Source organism: Dermochelys coriacea, chromosome 1 (genome assembly GCF_009764565.3).
Source record: "Dermochelys coriacea isolate rDerCor1 chromosome 1, rDerCor1.pri.v4, whole genome shotgun sequence".
Lineage (NCBI taxonomy): Eukaryota > Metazoa > Chordata > Testudines > Dermochelyidae > Dermochelys > Dermochelys coriacea.
This window is the reverse complement of record NC_050068.2, coordinates 231,746,660-231,763,058: the sequence shown is the minus strand read 5'-3', so window position 1 is coordinate 231,763,058 and position 16,399 is coordinate 231,746,660. Positions and strand designations below refer to the sequence as shown.

The following is a 16,399-nucleotide window of genomic DNA, read 5'->3' as shown; positions in this document are numbered from 1 at the left end:
CATTCCTTCTTCATGTAAAATCATTGCCTTGAGCTTTTGCTCTTCTCATTGAGCATTCCATCCAGTATGTTAAAATTACATTTGATAAGTCATCTGAGTGACATTCGAGTTGACTAGATAAAAATATTTCCTATACCTGTAAGAGTTGATTTCAGAGCTCACGAGGCACATGAGAAAATATACTTGCATTCTGTTAGACAAATGCTTACATCTTTGGAAGGCTTTCTTAGCACGTCCCCCACACCACCGCCATTTCTCAGGCCTTGGTTTAATACTGTAACAATGCACATTAGCAGAGTGTCACAGGTCCTCTCAATTCCATTCTCCTTTTCTTCCTCACCTACAGCCACAACAAAGAAAGGCTTGTAAACCAAAGCATCAATTGATCACTCCCAACACAGCAATAGACACTCTGTTTATTCAAAAAAGTGGCTGCTAAAGTAATTTGCCTTTCATCATTCTACAGCTGTAATTATTTATCATCCCTATCAATTTTGAAGCCACAACATTATAGCTTTTTGACAACAATACACTTAACCTGACAGAGAGGTGGTGAGAATCCTTATTTGTTCTCCCACAGGTAACCCCGCTAATAGCTGAAGTCTGCAAGCTTTATTCATGAGAATACTCTTTACTCATGCGAGTACTCCCACTGGCTTCAATGGATCCCTGAGTGCATAGCTGACAGAGAGAGACATGATGTACGGGAATTAGAGGTACATTCAGAAGTTTGTCTCTTGTGAAATCACCTCCCTACATATGCACGTATAAACCAAGTAATGCCATCATTTCCAGCTATTAAACAGCGGCTGGCTTATGTGTGACTCATTCTAGCAGTGATCAGGGTTAGGGAACAGAACTAAGTGCATGCCCACTGAAGTAAACAAGACACCCACTGACCTCAAGGTATTGGATTGGGCAATAGAGGCCTGGAAACCTGGGTTCTATTCCTATGTATGCCACAGAATTGCTGAGTCACTGCGGCCAGGCTACATAGATGTAGGTTGGGCCATAAGCATGCGAGTGCACGGGGCGGGGGGGGAGGCCTGCATTGTCATATGAATCCCGACCAACAACCAGAATTCCTCCCGAGACTCCCATGCTGCAGTGGCAACATGATCAGCTTTCAAAGAGGGCAATGTGCTGTGGTGACTGGTGCGGATGGAGTAGAATCATGGCTGGCCTTTCTCCTGGCCCTACTCTTCCCTCTCTCTTTGGGATGCACAAGGTCAGCATTTCTCCATTTCTTCCATGTGCTGGTTTTTAGTGTGGGGCTTTCAGAAATAACACAATTTAATAAATGTCAATTTTCTGCTTCCCTGGTTAACTGAAATGGTATATGTAAGAAATTACTGTGAAGGTGCCACACTTTGGGCTCTGAGATATCTGATTGACTGAAAACCCTTTGTTCAGTAAACCAAAATTCACATTATGGATAGTGCCTTATATCAATATTGATTTAAATAAAGGTTAGCAGAAAGAAAGGCAAAGTAATGGATGGTAAGTCCCTGAACCCAAATGACCTATGGCACTAATACACTATTGGTATAGATATTTGTCAATCCTCCCTCCTAGAATGTAATAATAATAGTATAATATCAGATAACTGGTAGGTAAGGTCCTATGGGAAGAAAAACTAAGGGAAAAAGGAGTCCAGGAGAGCTGGCACTCTCAAAAGGACAATATTAAAGGCAAAGCAGCAAGCTATCCCACTACGAAGGAAAGATAGGAAGAACAGTAACAGGTCAATATGGCTCCATCAGAAGCTCTTTAATGACCTGAAGATTAAAAAGGAATTCTACAGAAAGTGGAAACATGGACAGATTGCTAAGGATGAGTAGAAAAGAACAGCACAAGGAGGTAGGGAGAAAATCAAAGGCTAAGGCACAAAATGGGTCACATCTAGCCAGGAACATAAGGCAATAGAAAGAGGATCTATAATACAGTAGAAGCAAGAGACACAAAGGAAAGTTCAGGTCCACTTCTTAATGGGGAAGGAGAACTAATAACGGACATCAAGAAGGCTGAGGTGTTTAAAGCCTATTTTGCTTCAGTCGTCACTAAAAAGGTTAATGGTGACTGCAATGAAAATTAACAGCAAGGGGGAATGAACGCAAGCCAGAATAGGAAAGGACAGGTTCAAGTTAGATATACTCAAGTGAGCAGGGCCTAGTGAAATTCATCCTGGGTATTTAAGGAATTAGCTGAAGCAATCTTGGAACCAATAGCAATCATCTTCAAGAACACATGGGGCACGGGGTGAGGTCTCCAAGAACTAGAGAAGGGCAAACATAGTACCTATCTTTAAAAAGGAGGAACAAGGAGTACCCGAGGAATTACAGACCCGCTAGCCTAACTTTGATACTTGGAAAGATATTGGAACAAATTATTAAATAATTTGTAAGCACTTAGTTATAGCCAACCTAACATCCTCCTTTGACAGGGTTACTGGCCTCATGAATGGGGGGGGGGGAAAGCAGTAGACTTAATATATCTTGATTTTTAGTAAGGCTTTTGGCACAATCTCACATGACATTCTCATAAGCAAACTAGTTCACTATTTCCCCTCTATAGTCAGTTTCCTCAGTTTTTCTCTCTCAGCAACAGGAGAGATAAACACACTTACTAAAAGTCACTTAGTGCACGTAAGTAGTGGAGGGCTATAGTACGTGAAACCACTTCTAAAGTTTAAAATTTTTTTTACTAGATTCCATGCTGACAATGTCCCTTTAACTTAGCTCTTCAATTTAAATTGCATCTGAGATGAGGACTACAGACAAAGTGTATACAGACATTCAGTGGTATATACTGCATTACTAAGACCAACTTATGAGATCCTGAGACGGAGCTAACAGCTGGTTTCTCACTCAAGGGAAGGATAAAGCTGATCAGCTGCTGGCTTTTGTGATCTGTGAACTCAGCTAGAAGGAAGATATTTGCACATGTCAGTATTAAGATTCAGCATTTAATTTTGATAACAAATAAATGTCCGTGTATTTGGAAATTTGGTGTGGGAAGCACTCGCACTCTAGGCAAGTTGTCAGCGCAGCTCTCAGTGTAAAAAAATGTGGCCACTTCTGACTTCGAATAATGATAGTCAATTTTCCTGACAAGAAAAGCCTCTTCTGTGTAATAGTTACTTACAAACACTTCTACTTTAGATTTATCACAATTTGGGGGACTTTTGTACTAACCTGGGTTGGTAATAGGTAGGGCAGTAGAGCAATTTTCTTTTGCACATGTTTCTATCATGGATGTTAGAGTTGTGGTAGGAACTTCACCAATACCTGACAAAATGAAAAGCAGGATATTGATCAAGAGGCACATGCTGTAAAATACATCTATTAGCCATACCAAGCGCATTGACACAAAGTTTAAAATCACAAATCTCTTGAAATGAATTCTTGATTTATTTAAAAAAAATCAAGAAGAATAAATTAGATCACAGCAGAAAGAAAGCATTCAGCATGAACAGCTCAAAACTATCTCAAGGAAGAATTACGCACTATTTTACAGTTACAGTACATCACAGCTATTCTACCATTACATCAAATGCCACTACTTCTAGTTGGAACAAAATGTATTCAAAGCAACAGACAACTGTCAGATCTGAAAATAATGTCAGTTTTAAAACCATTAGATAAATTATTTATAAAGGCTGACAAGCAGGACACTGAGCTGATATTCAGTCTTCCTGAATCTAGAATATTTAAGAGTTTTCAAGGATAAAAACAGAGTTTGGTACTCATTTGTAAATATGTATGGGTTTGAGTAAAACACTAATTTAACATTCCCAAAGTGGGTACATGTGTACATAAGCTTGATTTTACTGAACACCAATTTCACCCTGTGCATTGCAGACAATTTATTGCATTTCAAATCAGTGTTGCAAAAAGTTTAAGGAGCAAAAATGATGGCAAAAATCATTCAATCCAAATAATAGTCCAAAATAGAGTAGGTTGTTTAAGCAGTGAAAATAGATTCAGTCTGACTTCTTCCCACCTGAGGAGTGTTAAGCTAACATTTTAAATGAATTTTTGCTGTACAATATTCTGCTAACCTGACATCTTTTAATATCATCCGTATATTTTCTTGACTAGATTCTCATGTATGAATGCCAGCAAGAACACAACAAGCCACACACAATCTCCAGAGAGCCCAAGAAGGGGAACACAAAACATAGGGGTTGCCATTCTAGATCACACCAGTGGTTCATATAGTTAGGTATCCTGTCTCCAATAGTGGTCACAGGAACCTTCTGAAATTAAATTTCAAGTTCTCGATTTTAGCCTGGAAGTTACATGTAAACAACTCAATCTTTTAAAGACATTAAAGGGAGCATAATTATCCTCATAGAAATGCTAAATTTCAGCAGGATGATGATAATTTGAGGTAAAAGCAATACCTGCAATAGGTGTTCTGTTTTTCAACCGGTCCACCTCCATGATGAAGTCATCTTTCAAGAACAGGAACCCAATGATGGAGAAGAGGTAGACCAGGATGAGAGCTAGCACTGCAGTAAGGATAATGGAGCGGCCATTTCGGGTAACACTTTTGATGACATTGAGCAAAGTCTCCTCTCTGTACACCAAATCAAACATCTAGAAAAAAATATAATACAGGAAAATCCGAATAAAGGTGACAATATACAGATGCTAGTTGGGAACACCTCCTAAACTCAGGAAAGACACCTAGGCCAAATTCTGACCTAAGATACCTGCACATACAATTCCCACTCATATCTGTGGGCAGAGGGCAGAATTTGGCATGATAAACTTTATTAACACACATTATTGTACAACCAAATTAAGAGGAATACTATACATCAGATATGGGCTGATCCATACTTCAGTAACATTCAGAATCAGGATCCAAACTTAGTAATTTCCCCCCATAAGTATAATGGGCTAGACCAAAATCCCAATGTCCCCACGGTATGCAGAAAAGTCCAGATCTAGATTTAAAATTTTGCATTTTGGGCCCATCTACTATATACACACACACACAGTTAAGCCCTCGATTCTGCAAACATGCACATAAATAACCTATAGTCCATTGACCTGATGGGTTATTTTGGTATTTAAAGTTACACATGTGTCAGCAGGCTGTACTTTGTTATGAAAAAGTAAAATTAATTTTACTGTTTCGTATAACCCTTGTAAAATTCGTATTATTTGTGTAGCATCACCTGTGTTGCTAGGATTTAACTTTAAAGGAGAGTATACATAAAGATAACTTTTTCAATGTCAAGTTCCTAAACATAATAATCAATAATGATGAATCCCTTTCAAGAAACTATAGCTTTTTTCTTTTATAATTCTGGTTTGTATTGGTGTTCTAAAATTCTTTGGGTCTTATCTTCAATATATGTATTTCAACTCCAAAATACACAGATTACAGCTATGAGATGACACAGAATGATTTATCAGAATCGTCCATAGTAAAAGGTATTAGTCATAATTCATGAGATCTGAAATCCACACCCTTGTGAGAGGATTAAAAACAGAGGAAAAAAATTAGGAACAAAAATAAGTTTTGAGTATTTCCACTACCAAGTGAATGTGTGTAAGTAACTAGGGAATGTTTATAATTATACCATGAATGAATCATGGACATTTGTCATTCAAAAACAGTAAAAACTTAGTCATATCAGTATTTCTTAAACTTTTTCACAGTGAAGTCTCTATCTTAGGACTGAGATCCTTCCATGGACAACCTCTCTTCCCGATAGACCGTTCCCGATTCCACACCACCTCGGCGGCAGCTACTGTAATCCATATTATAACATAGTGACCTTAGGACAATATTACAAAGGCAAAATTAAAATAAATTCTCTTTAACGACTTGTGTATAGGTGGTCAGTTACAGTCTCTATTTTGTCTCCCTGCTGTTAGATGTAAAATCCTACATCCAGGGAGAATAAACAATTAAAACAGAACTCCCTTTCATGTCTTGTAAGCCCACTCTGCTCTAAATCAATACAGCTCACTTGGAACACTGGTTGTATCATCTGGTGTGTTTGCTATGCTTATAATTTTGGTGTTACCTAAAAGTTTGATCACAGTTGAATTTATACCAAATAAAGATCCTGTAAGACAGATTTTCACAAATAGACTTTACTGCCTGTTTTATGCCCCCCAAATGCAAAGCTTACATTTCACACTTTTTGGTTTAAAAAAAATTCTCCAGTATTAAAACTAACTGCTAGTTTGGTGAATCTGTCTCTTAGTTACACAGTGTTTAGTGGTCTCTTACACTGAGAACGTGAGTACTCACCAGCATGAATGAGTTACGGGTGGGATGGGTGAGGACTTTCAATGGGACATATACTCTTTAGTCACTTGGGTACTTTTAAAAATCCCACCCTATATAACAAATAATAGAGTCTTCAGGAATACATTTTTAAAGCCAGGCCTTATATATTGTTTCAGGAACAAGTCGCATTAATTTTAAAGGGGACCAGCAGCTAAAACACTAGGTAAAATCCTGGCCCTAATGAAGTCCATAGATGTTTTGCAATTGACTTACTGGGGCCAAGATTTTATCCAGAGAGTCTGTACCACATCTCGAAAATTTACACCACTGAGCCTACTTATGTCCTCATAAAATTAGCACAATTCCTGTGAACTTTAGTGACAATAGGATGGATATATGTAAGCACAGAACTAGATTTTGAAAGTTTGATTTCAGTAGGGGTTTTACTAGAGCAAGGACTGAAGCCCTTTAGTGTTGAAAGCAGGATCTATATGAAACTCTGCAATTACTGGACAGACTCGATTGTTCAGAAAACTGATTTTAAAGAAAGGTGAAAGCCATTGAACTGTACAGGGGTTTATGAAATCTGTCCAAAAGGTTTACACACCACAGAATAAAATTAAAGTGATTAAAAACTACTTAAGAGCATCAGAAAGGGCTTTTTTTTTTAATGCTCTTCGATTTGAAGAGTTCAGTTTCAAGAACATATTTTGTATGGAGTTACTTTCAGTACACCTGTATTGTATCATGAAGGGAATTCTACCTGTGTCAGTAGAATTGAAGAAAATTAAGGAAACATATTTAAAATGCCTTCAGGCTACATGTCAGAAGCATCCCATCCCATACCAACTGCAAAACAGTCCCATCAATTTATTAAAATAATTCATTACATTTATTACCTACTGACTAAGGACAAACTGAGAATGAGAGCCCATTGTGCTAGGCATTGTACAAATAAAGAGTAGTAGACAGTTCCTGTCCTGAAGAGCTTACAGTCTAACTAGACAAGACAAACAAAGAGTAGTGGAAAGGATACAGCATACAAACGCAGAATTGGGGAGGGATGGGGGCAAACAGAACGCTGTTTGATGATTTTCTGGAATGAAATGTGTAGACAGACCTCTGTGACACAGGCAATAAGTCCTAACAAAAACAGCAGCTTCTAATGGGCAGCCACATAGCAGTATGCTAAAAATACCCATGATTTGGCATGACTGTCAGGAAGAAATCAAAGACAGCTGCACGGGTAACGGTATTTTCTATTTTTGCAAGGTCTCCCGCTCCCCAGCGGCACATACTCACCAGGAAACTATAGAAGAATTCGTGGACACAGAGGCCCAGCATGCAGACCAGGACGTACACTACATGGTAGAGAAAGGCCATGTCCATAACGACGGCTCTGTAGCCTCGAGTGAATGTGCCCCGGTTTCCAACAAAGCTCACCAGAAATACTATTTTGTTACAAAGCTGGGGGGAGATTACAAGGCTAGGTTTACTACATCAGAACAATATTAACATCATCAATTCATATGGTGAAAGCGTCTCAGAGCCCCAGTCATGGATCAGGACGCCAGGTGTACAAAGAGATTAAAAGGACATTCCCTGCTCCCAAAGAGCTCACAGTTGAAGCATAAGACAAGAGACAACAGGTGCAGACGGCCAGACTTAACTAGCTGTTTGCAGAGCTGTTCTGCACAAAAGCCCTTACAAAATCCTTGTCCTGCCCCTCCACTTTATTCTAAATATGCACGTGGATACTATGTAATGTCATATAAGGCACGCACAATACATTAAACAACATTACTCTGCAGCAGCCACCATTAGGAGTTTTTTCACATTGACTGGGCACCTCGATCGTGTTACTAAAGCTGTTCTCTATATTTAATATATAGAATACTTAAGGGGTGCTTCAAAATCAGAGGTAACACTCTTTAGGTGCAAAAACGGGTGAACTGTCATTCACATTATATATTTTATATAGCTGTGTAAGACATGTGTAGCATACACATGCTTGCACATTAGGTAAGAAAACAAAGCCATGCAATGGAGATTACTTCCGATATAGATTAAGTGACTTTATTGTGGTAGCCTCAAGCCTGGTCCTGTCCCATTAAAGTGAATGGCAAATCTCCTATTGATTTCAATGGGTGCAAGATCAGGTCCCTATAGTGTACATTCAAATTAAAAATACTACATCTTAGCACTACATACAATGCCAATAGTTTTAGACAGCGTGGGCCAGAACTGGATCTCAGTTATAAAGTGTATATCAAGAATAACTCCATTAAAGTCAATGGAGTCGTTCCAGATTTAAGAAAGCATAGCTGAGATCAGAATGTGATCTGCTGTTTACTATGGAATTCTTGGTTCTGCTCTTTCCTCTCCAAAATTTGTTTTAGCATATACAGCCACAGGTGCCAACTCCGTGGGTGCTCAGCAACCAACCATGGGTCCTGCCAAACAGTTCCTCCCTCCCCTGCCTGCCGAGGATCAGCTGTTCAGCGGCGGACAGGAGGCGGTAGGGGGAAAGGGAATGAGCGGAGCAAGGAACAGGCGGAGCAAGGGTGGGGTGCACTCTGACGCTGGAAGAGGTGGGGCAGGGGTGGGACCTAGGGGGTAGGGGTTGAGTGAGGGCAGGGCCTGAGACACAGTGTAGGGGTCGAGCACTCCTAGGGAATCAGAAAGTCGGTGCCTCTGTATACAGCAATATTCCTTTTAAAACTTCTCAGTTATCTTTGTAGCTAAATGTTGTCAGTATTTGTTCAATTTCTTAGGTATTCCTTTTACTAATTACAGGGAAGTTAGGGTTTAATGCAAATACCACAACAACATTATCTACTTGAAAAGGCCAAATTGAAAAGGTTTTAAAAAAAGACAACCACTGTATGCATCTTGGCATTGTCCATTGAAAGTTAAACAGAATCAGGACTTCGGAAATGTTTTGATTCCAGTGAAATACTGAATTTTTAATAGCATTCCTGCCCTTTTCTTTTAGTCCTCTGGCTCAGCTTAAGAAGCTGATTATGCCACTAACAACTTGCCCTATTTGGGCTTTGTACTTTCAATACCTGTCTGATTGAACAGTATATATATGAAGTATATCTATACAATGATCCGTTCCCTGAGGTCATGGCAAAATGTACATAGTTACTATGTGATATATTTCTATGTCATTAGTAGGTTGCTAGGGCTTCTTTCATGCCATAAAACATTAAAAAACAATTAGAGAATGAAATCTTTGCAAAGAATTTGGAACTGAACCAGCGCTACAGTATGTAGAAATGCCACCTTGAAATGAACAACAGGACTGTAATACACGTTCAGTGGCTGCGGGACAGTCTTTTTTTTGCAACTCTATTTTTAGTTAGAATAACCTTTTAAAAAATGATTCAATCAAACTTCTGAACTAGCATGTTAGAGCTACAGGGCCAGATTCCAGCTACCCAATCCCATCCCAGCTCTGATATAACAAAGCTGCTGTGATTCAACAGAAACTTATAGAGATACTTGTTAGAACGATCATGAACCCAGCCGTGCTAAATGTGTGTGCAAAAGCAGATGTGAAACAGTACACAGATCTCAGACCTTGCTTTTTTAAAGTGTGGCCCTTAATATTGCTGCTTCTGTGGAAATGGAAATTATGCTAATTTTAAAGTACTTACATTAGCAGCACCGAGAAGTATCAACGTAGGCCCAAGCCCTATTGTGTATATAGACCTGAGAATTACAGTCACTAAAAAAGGTCGGATACCAACAGGCTTGGAGAAGAAAAACAGCATAGCTGTACAGACTGCCAGTGCTATCCAAAGAAGGACAGAAAACAGTGGAGAAAGCGTGCCTGGAAAGGGAAGAAAAGGAAATGTTAACCCTTTTGGAAAATCAGTTACGTGTCAAGAAACAAATCCGAGCAAAACTTGGTTCCTTGGCCAGTTTACCTACCAAAGTGAATGAATCATGCAACATACCTTCTGACCATAACTTCGCATGATCATAGTGGGAAATACTGTTAATGTATTAGGGTTAATTTCACACAGCTAACAATAAGGGTAGGTAATAAAGTCTTCATTAAATCTGTGGACTGCTCGGAAGAGACAACTTGACAGTCTATTGTAGTTATTTGCCAATCAATTCCCTTTTGCAAAGCTCATTAGGGCACCTTAGCTCTAGTGTAATCATTGTACCATGAAACAGTATATTCAAATATTTGGACTGTGTCAATGTAGTACACTTACTTTTCACATTATGAAGTGCACAGCTAGTATGGGTGAGGCGAAATGGTGGTGGCTGGGAAATGCGAAGAGGCAGTTAAGATAGGCTTAGCACAGAAACAATGGCAACAGCTCCAGGGCTAAGTAATATCACTGGATTAGGAAAAAACAGAGACAGCCCCTGGTCTCCAATTTCAGAGTGCATCCAAACTTTCTCCAGACTATAGGGTGTTTATATCCTGGCAATTGGTTCAAATCCAGCTCTGTAAAATAATTTTGCTACCAACTAGAATGGGAAACTTCTACCAAATCTGGAATATACCTTTAAACTGGATGTGAGGTCTTCATTAAAAGGTAGGTCCAAAGCCCTGAATATTTCCCCCCCTCCTTGGTTCAGGTCAATCAATTTAATTTAACAGGACTTGCACAGTTGAGGCAAGGAGCCGTTGTCTGAAGAGCAGTTTCACTTATATCATATGATGCTGGAATTGCAGAAGTAAATTAAAAGAACATTCTTAGGCTGATTAGATCAACCTGAGCACTTCAGACACATGGCTATGGGCTGATTTACTCAAGGAGAAGGGGGGAAAAAAACATGAAATAAACCCTGGCCCTAGAGTTAGGTTTTTTTTTTTTGGTTTTTTTTTGAGTGGGAGGAGGGAGAAATGAGTCTGTCTGGTGACTATTCCAGTTTCGTCACATTCATGTTTATTGTCAATAAATCTCTAATTACATCTACAATTGCCTGGAATTATGGGATTTAGAAAAGTGAACTGAACTATAGCTGAAACCACTGGATTATTGGGACTGCTTAAACTAATACTAGACGTGCCTGCCATTCAAACTAAGAGTTAATACCTACTGATTGCAGCCCAGAGGATTTTACACATTGTAAAACTCTCAGATTAGCTAAATATGTCTTAGTTTAAATGGTATAATGTGAACTCTCTATTTCTTCTCTGTTATTCTTTATGGTCTGGAACACACACACTTGAAACAAGTTTAGACTTTAGAAAATTGAGAGCAGTGGAGACTAGAATCTTCTCTTTACAGAGCAGGTATATACAGGAGGAATCTCGGCCCTGAAAGCTTCCCTACATAACCCTGCTGATGTGCCCGTGCTGTAACCCGCAGAGACCACCTCAGGGGGTTAAAGGGCAGTTCAGTCTCCCTGCCAATCCACTTTAATCCTTTGCCTCTCTGTTGAGTCTGCCAGCCAGACCCATCTGTTTGTGCCAACTACGGCAGTGGCGTTTGGGAAGAGCACATGTATCCACTAGACCCTGGACTGATTCCACCCACTCCATTCACATGAGCCATCAGATGGAAGTGACTTTCAGTCACATTACTAATTGGACTGGATATGAACCAATGACCTAGAGATGAATGGCTCTCTATTCCATTCCCAATCTCTTGAGTCATGCAGTCCCCTTTGTCCCCATTAAGCATATTTAGGCTACAAAAACAAGTCTACGGTAGTCATTTGATGGAATATATTATTCAATATATTTCTTATGAAGCAGAGCCAAAAATCACTGCTTTTAAATACATCATTGCTTTTTTAATCTAATCTACCATTTGCAAATGACAGGTTTCAGAGTAGCAGCCATGTTAGTCTGTATTCACAAAAAGAAAAGGAGGACTTGTGGCACCTCAGAGACTAACAAATTTATTTGAGCATAAGCTTTCCTGCATCCGATGAAGTGAGCTGTAGCTCACGAAAGCTTATGCTCAAATAAATTTGTTAGTCTCTAAGGTGCCACAAGTCCTCCTTTTCTTTTTGCAAATTATGTGTTATTTTATCCTTATAAGCACAGCAGTCAAAAACTGACAAATGAAACATATTTAAAATCATTTCATTCCATATCATACCCTCCTAAATGGCCACTGAATATTTCCGTACGTTTTCGAAGAAATGCAGATGATTGACCACATCCAGAACCCTCTGAAATCAATGAAAAAAAAACTTTCCATTCTCTGATGTATGGCTTATATTCAAGGTTTATATATTAAAACATTCTCTGATGTATGGTAGTGTTGCTTTTTTGTTTCCCAAAGAGTCCAGATTACACATACAAAGACACAAGAGAGGATTAATAGGATGTTTCATTTCTGCAAAAAATTTGAGGCGAGAACAAAAAAAAGTTTCATGTTTTTCACAAAACTTTTGAGTGCGTGATTCCTTTGCCAGTATTGCAAAATTTCTTTTTATTCTTAATATTCATTTAGTGATTTATGTAGCATCCAAATGTCTGCTAGAGATTTTTTTTTTTTGCTGTAATTCTGGTCACCAATATTGTCCTTGTCATAAGATTGATACCAAATACCACACTGACCACTGCCCAAACCCATAGCAGCAATTAATACTCTGTCTAACAATTCCAGCACATTTTTTCCCCATGAGATTCCTACAGTCTATAAAAACACATACAACAATGTTCAAGAGCAACGAAGTCTACCTAACGGGATTTTCAGCTGTGCCTGTGATTTTGGGTGCCCGACTTGAGACATCTTATCAGAGCCTGATCTGCAGAAAGTGCTGAGCGTCCAGCCTCTGAAATTCAGGCCCCATTAAGGTGGCTCAAACTGGGCATCCAAAATGACTTGTGAATTCTGAAAATCTTAACTGTTCTGTTTAAGTTATTCAAGAGCTTTGCAAGGCAGAAGGAGAGTCATAGGAATTGCTATTTAAGATGTGGTGATATAATGGCTTGTGTTGCTTTATAATTGAAAATGTTCACTAGTATAAGGAAAAAAAAAAGATCACTTACCTTCATCTCCATCATCTCCAAAGGGGTAGAAGAGAGCAACTGCTAAATTGATGAATACAGCCAAGTTGAAGGAAATGCTCCCCCAGAGAGAGATGTGTCTGGAGAACCAGAACAGGGCTGGGTTATCTAGGCAGGAGAGAAAAGCAGCATTGGAGAAATGAAAAGGAGATGCATGAGCTTATGAGCAACGGGTTCATGCAAACAAGAAATGCAGCTTAATGGAGAACAGTAAAGTCAAAAATAAATATTCAGGTTGAATAGTCCTAGTATATTGTATTTACATGGCACTTTTCCACCCAGAAGGATCCCAGTACTCTATTATAAATTACAACCCTACAGGGCTTAATAACAAGAGTTTTACCTATTTTAAGTTTGGAGGCCTGGACCTTTTGTGAAGGAATCATTTCACTTGACAGCGAAAGGAGAGGGGAAATCTGTGGACAAATGGCTCCCTTCATGCTTCACAAGAGTGGAGGGAAGAGGATGTTTTGGTCAAAGATACTGAAACACAGACCCTCTGTTACAAAAAATGCAATGGGTTTTTTTTGACCTCACAGAACAGTCAAAGTCTCAGGCTTATGATCTTTTCCAAAAGACCCACTGAAACCACATAAAATCACAATTTACCTGAGGGTTCAACCCTGCCAATAAGGATCTAGGGCAGGGGTTCTCAAACTGGGGGTCGCAAGGTTCTTACATGGGCGGTCGTGAGCTGTCAGCCTCCACCCCAAACCCTACTTTGCCTTCAGCATTTAGAATGGTGTTAAATATATAAAAAAGCATTTTAATTGATGGGGAGGTCGCACTCAGAGGCTTGCTATGTGAAAGGGGTCACCAGTAAAAAAGTTTGAGAATCACTGAGGAGTCTTAGTATTTTACATGCAGTGCTCAGGCTTCTAAGTCCTCCCTCATAACTAAATAGATCTGTTCTATTTTTGTAATAGCACCTAGAGGCCCTATCTGAAACCAGGGCTCCATTGTGCTAGAGGCTGTACAAACACAGTTAAAGTATGTCTACACTGCATTTAAATACCTGCTGCTGACTCATACCAGCAGACTCAGGCTTACGGGGCTTGGGCTTGGGCTAAGGGACTGTTTAATTGCAGTGTAGACATTTGGGCTCGGGCTTGAGCCTAAGCTCTAGGACCCCACAAGGTAAGTGTTGGAATTAACATTTTCGAATTATATCTTAATATATGGTGTTTCAAAATCTCTAAAACCTGTGACATTTAACTATTTGAAGATTACATTTTTCTCAGGGAATTACAAACTCCTAGAATGCTCTGAATTTCCTGTATGCATAAAAGATGCACCCTTGACTTTCTTGGATCTTTCTGCCGGCTGTAGGGCTTCACTTGTTATCATACTGTTGGAAATGACTAAGAACATAGTTGACTCCTAGAAACAGACAACTCCTCAAACTGGATCTTTTTGTCTCAGAGTAAGGTCAGCTTTAATTACTCACAATTAGAGTCAGCTCAGACTAAACATTAAGATTCACTTGTGGTAAAATCAGGCTGTTAACTTCTGGGTTTTAAGGATCTGGAGCCTTTGCATGAGGCATCCTCTCATTTCAAGCAATGCAGCATTGTACAATAACATAGCAACTCAGACACTGGGGTAAAGATTAAACAGTACTTGAATGTATATTGCATTTTCAAACAAAATAATAATAAGGCTTGTTAAGTGTTCCATAGATGAAAGGAAATGTGGGCATTTCTGTTTTGGATTAAAAAAACTCCTAATTTATGCTGGTTTAGCATTACAGAAGTCAGATCCAAGTCTGCGCTCTCCGAGACAGCAGTTGGGGATTTTTGTTTGTTTGTGTTTCTTTTAACTGGGATCCCAGTCCTACTTTGTGAGCAAAATTATTTTGAAATAGAAACTACACCCTGGGAATTAAATTCACAAAAACTACAACCCAGCATCATGTTTTTAATGGTGGTACAAGCTTCAAGTTAATTCATTCCACTCTAGCTAGCCAAATCCTCCTGCAGTTCTGCCCATATCTGGTATTTTTCACTTCCTTACTAACTGGTTGTGTAATGTTGCTGTGAACCGTTCAAGAGCTGCTGTCTTCTACCTCTGAGGCATCTGCATTTTAATGGTGGATGAAGAGATCCTTAGATATCTATCTATATCCCACCTCCTTATCAGGAGTGTTGTGAAGCTTAATTGTGAAAAGGCTGGACTTACCCTGGAAGGTGCACAGGGCTGCCATCTACCACCTCCTGAAACGCTAGACACAACTTCACGGGGAGGTCACATGGCAGCACCACTTAGATTCATAGATACGAAGGTCAGAAGGGACCATTCTGATCATCTAGTCCGACCTCCTGCACAGCGCAGGCCACAGAATCTCACCCACCCACCCCTACGAAAAACCTCACCTATGACTGAGCTATTGAAGTCCTCAAATCGTGGTTTAAAGACTTCAAGGAGCAGAGAATCCTCCCTCAAGTGACCCGTGCCCCATGCTACAGAGGAAGGCGAGAAACCTGCAGGGCCTCTCCAATCTGCCCTGGAGGAAAATTCCTTTCCGATCCCAAATATGGCGATCAGCTAAACCCCGAGCATATGGGCAAGATTCACCAGCCAGATACTACAGAAAATTCTTTCCTGGGTAACTCAGATCCCATCCATCTAATATCCCATCTCAGGGGATTAGTCCTATTTACCCTGAATATTTAAAGATCATTTACTTACCAAAATCACATTATCCCATCATACCATCTCTTCCATAAACTTATCGAGTAGAATCTTAAAACCAGATAGATCTTTTGCCCCCACTGCTTCCCTTGGAAGGCTATTCCAAAACTTCACTCCTCTGATGGTTAGAAACCTTCGTCTAATTTCAAGTCTAAACAAACTTCCTGGTGGCCAGTTTATACCCATTTGTTCTTGTGTCCACATTGGTGCTGAGCTTAAATAATTCCTCTCCCTCTCCTGTATTTATCCCTCTGATATATTTATAGAGAGCAATCATATCTTCCCCTCAACCTTCTTTTAGTTAGGCTAAACAAGCCAAGCTCCTTAAGTCTCCTTTCATAAGACAAGTTTTCCATTCCTCGGATCATCCTAGTAGCCCTTCTCTGTACCTGCTCCAGTTTGAATTCATCCTTTTTAAACATGGGAGACCAGAACTGCACACAGTATTCTAGGTGA

At 39.5% G+C, this 16,399-nt stretch overlaps 1 protein-coding gene across 3 annotated transcripts in view; it reads right to left on the bottom strand.

Moving 5' to 3' along the window:
* Positions 1–16,399, bottom strand: part of ITPR2 (inositol 1,4,5-trisphosphate receptor type 2) — a 358,661-nt gene that overhangs the window by 36,958 nt on the left and 305,304 nt on the right. For all 3 annotated transcript variants that reach the window (XM_038389064.2, XM_038389070.2, XM_043516179.1), the window contains exons 48-53: positions 13,235–13,360; positions 9,918–10,093; positions 7,558–7,722; positions 4,406–4,601; positions 3,195–3,287; positions 210–340 (exon numbers count right to left, since the gene is read on the bottom strand). In XM_038389064.2, the coding sequence (XP_038244992.1) occupies positions 210–340; positions 3,195–3,287; positions 4,406–4,601; positions 7,558–7,722; positions 9,918–10,093; positions 13,235–13,360 (887 nt within the window). The remainder of the gene's footprint in view (positions 1–209; positions 341–3,194; positions 3,288–4,405; positions 4,602–7,557; positions 7,723–9,917; positions 10,094–13,234; positions 13,361–16,399) is intronic.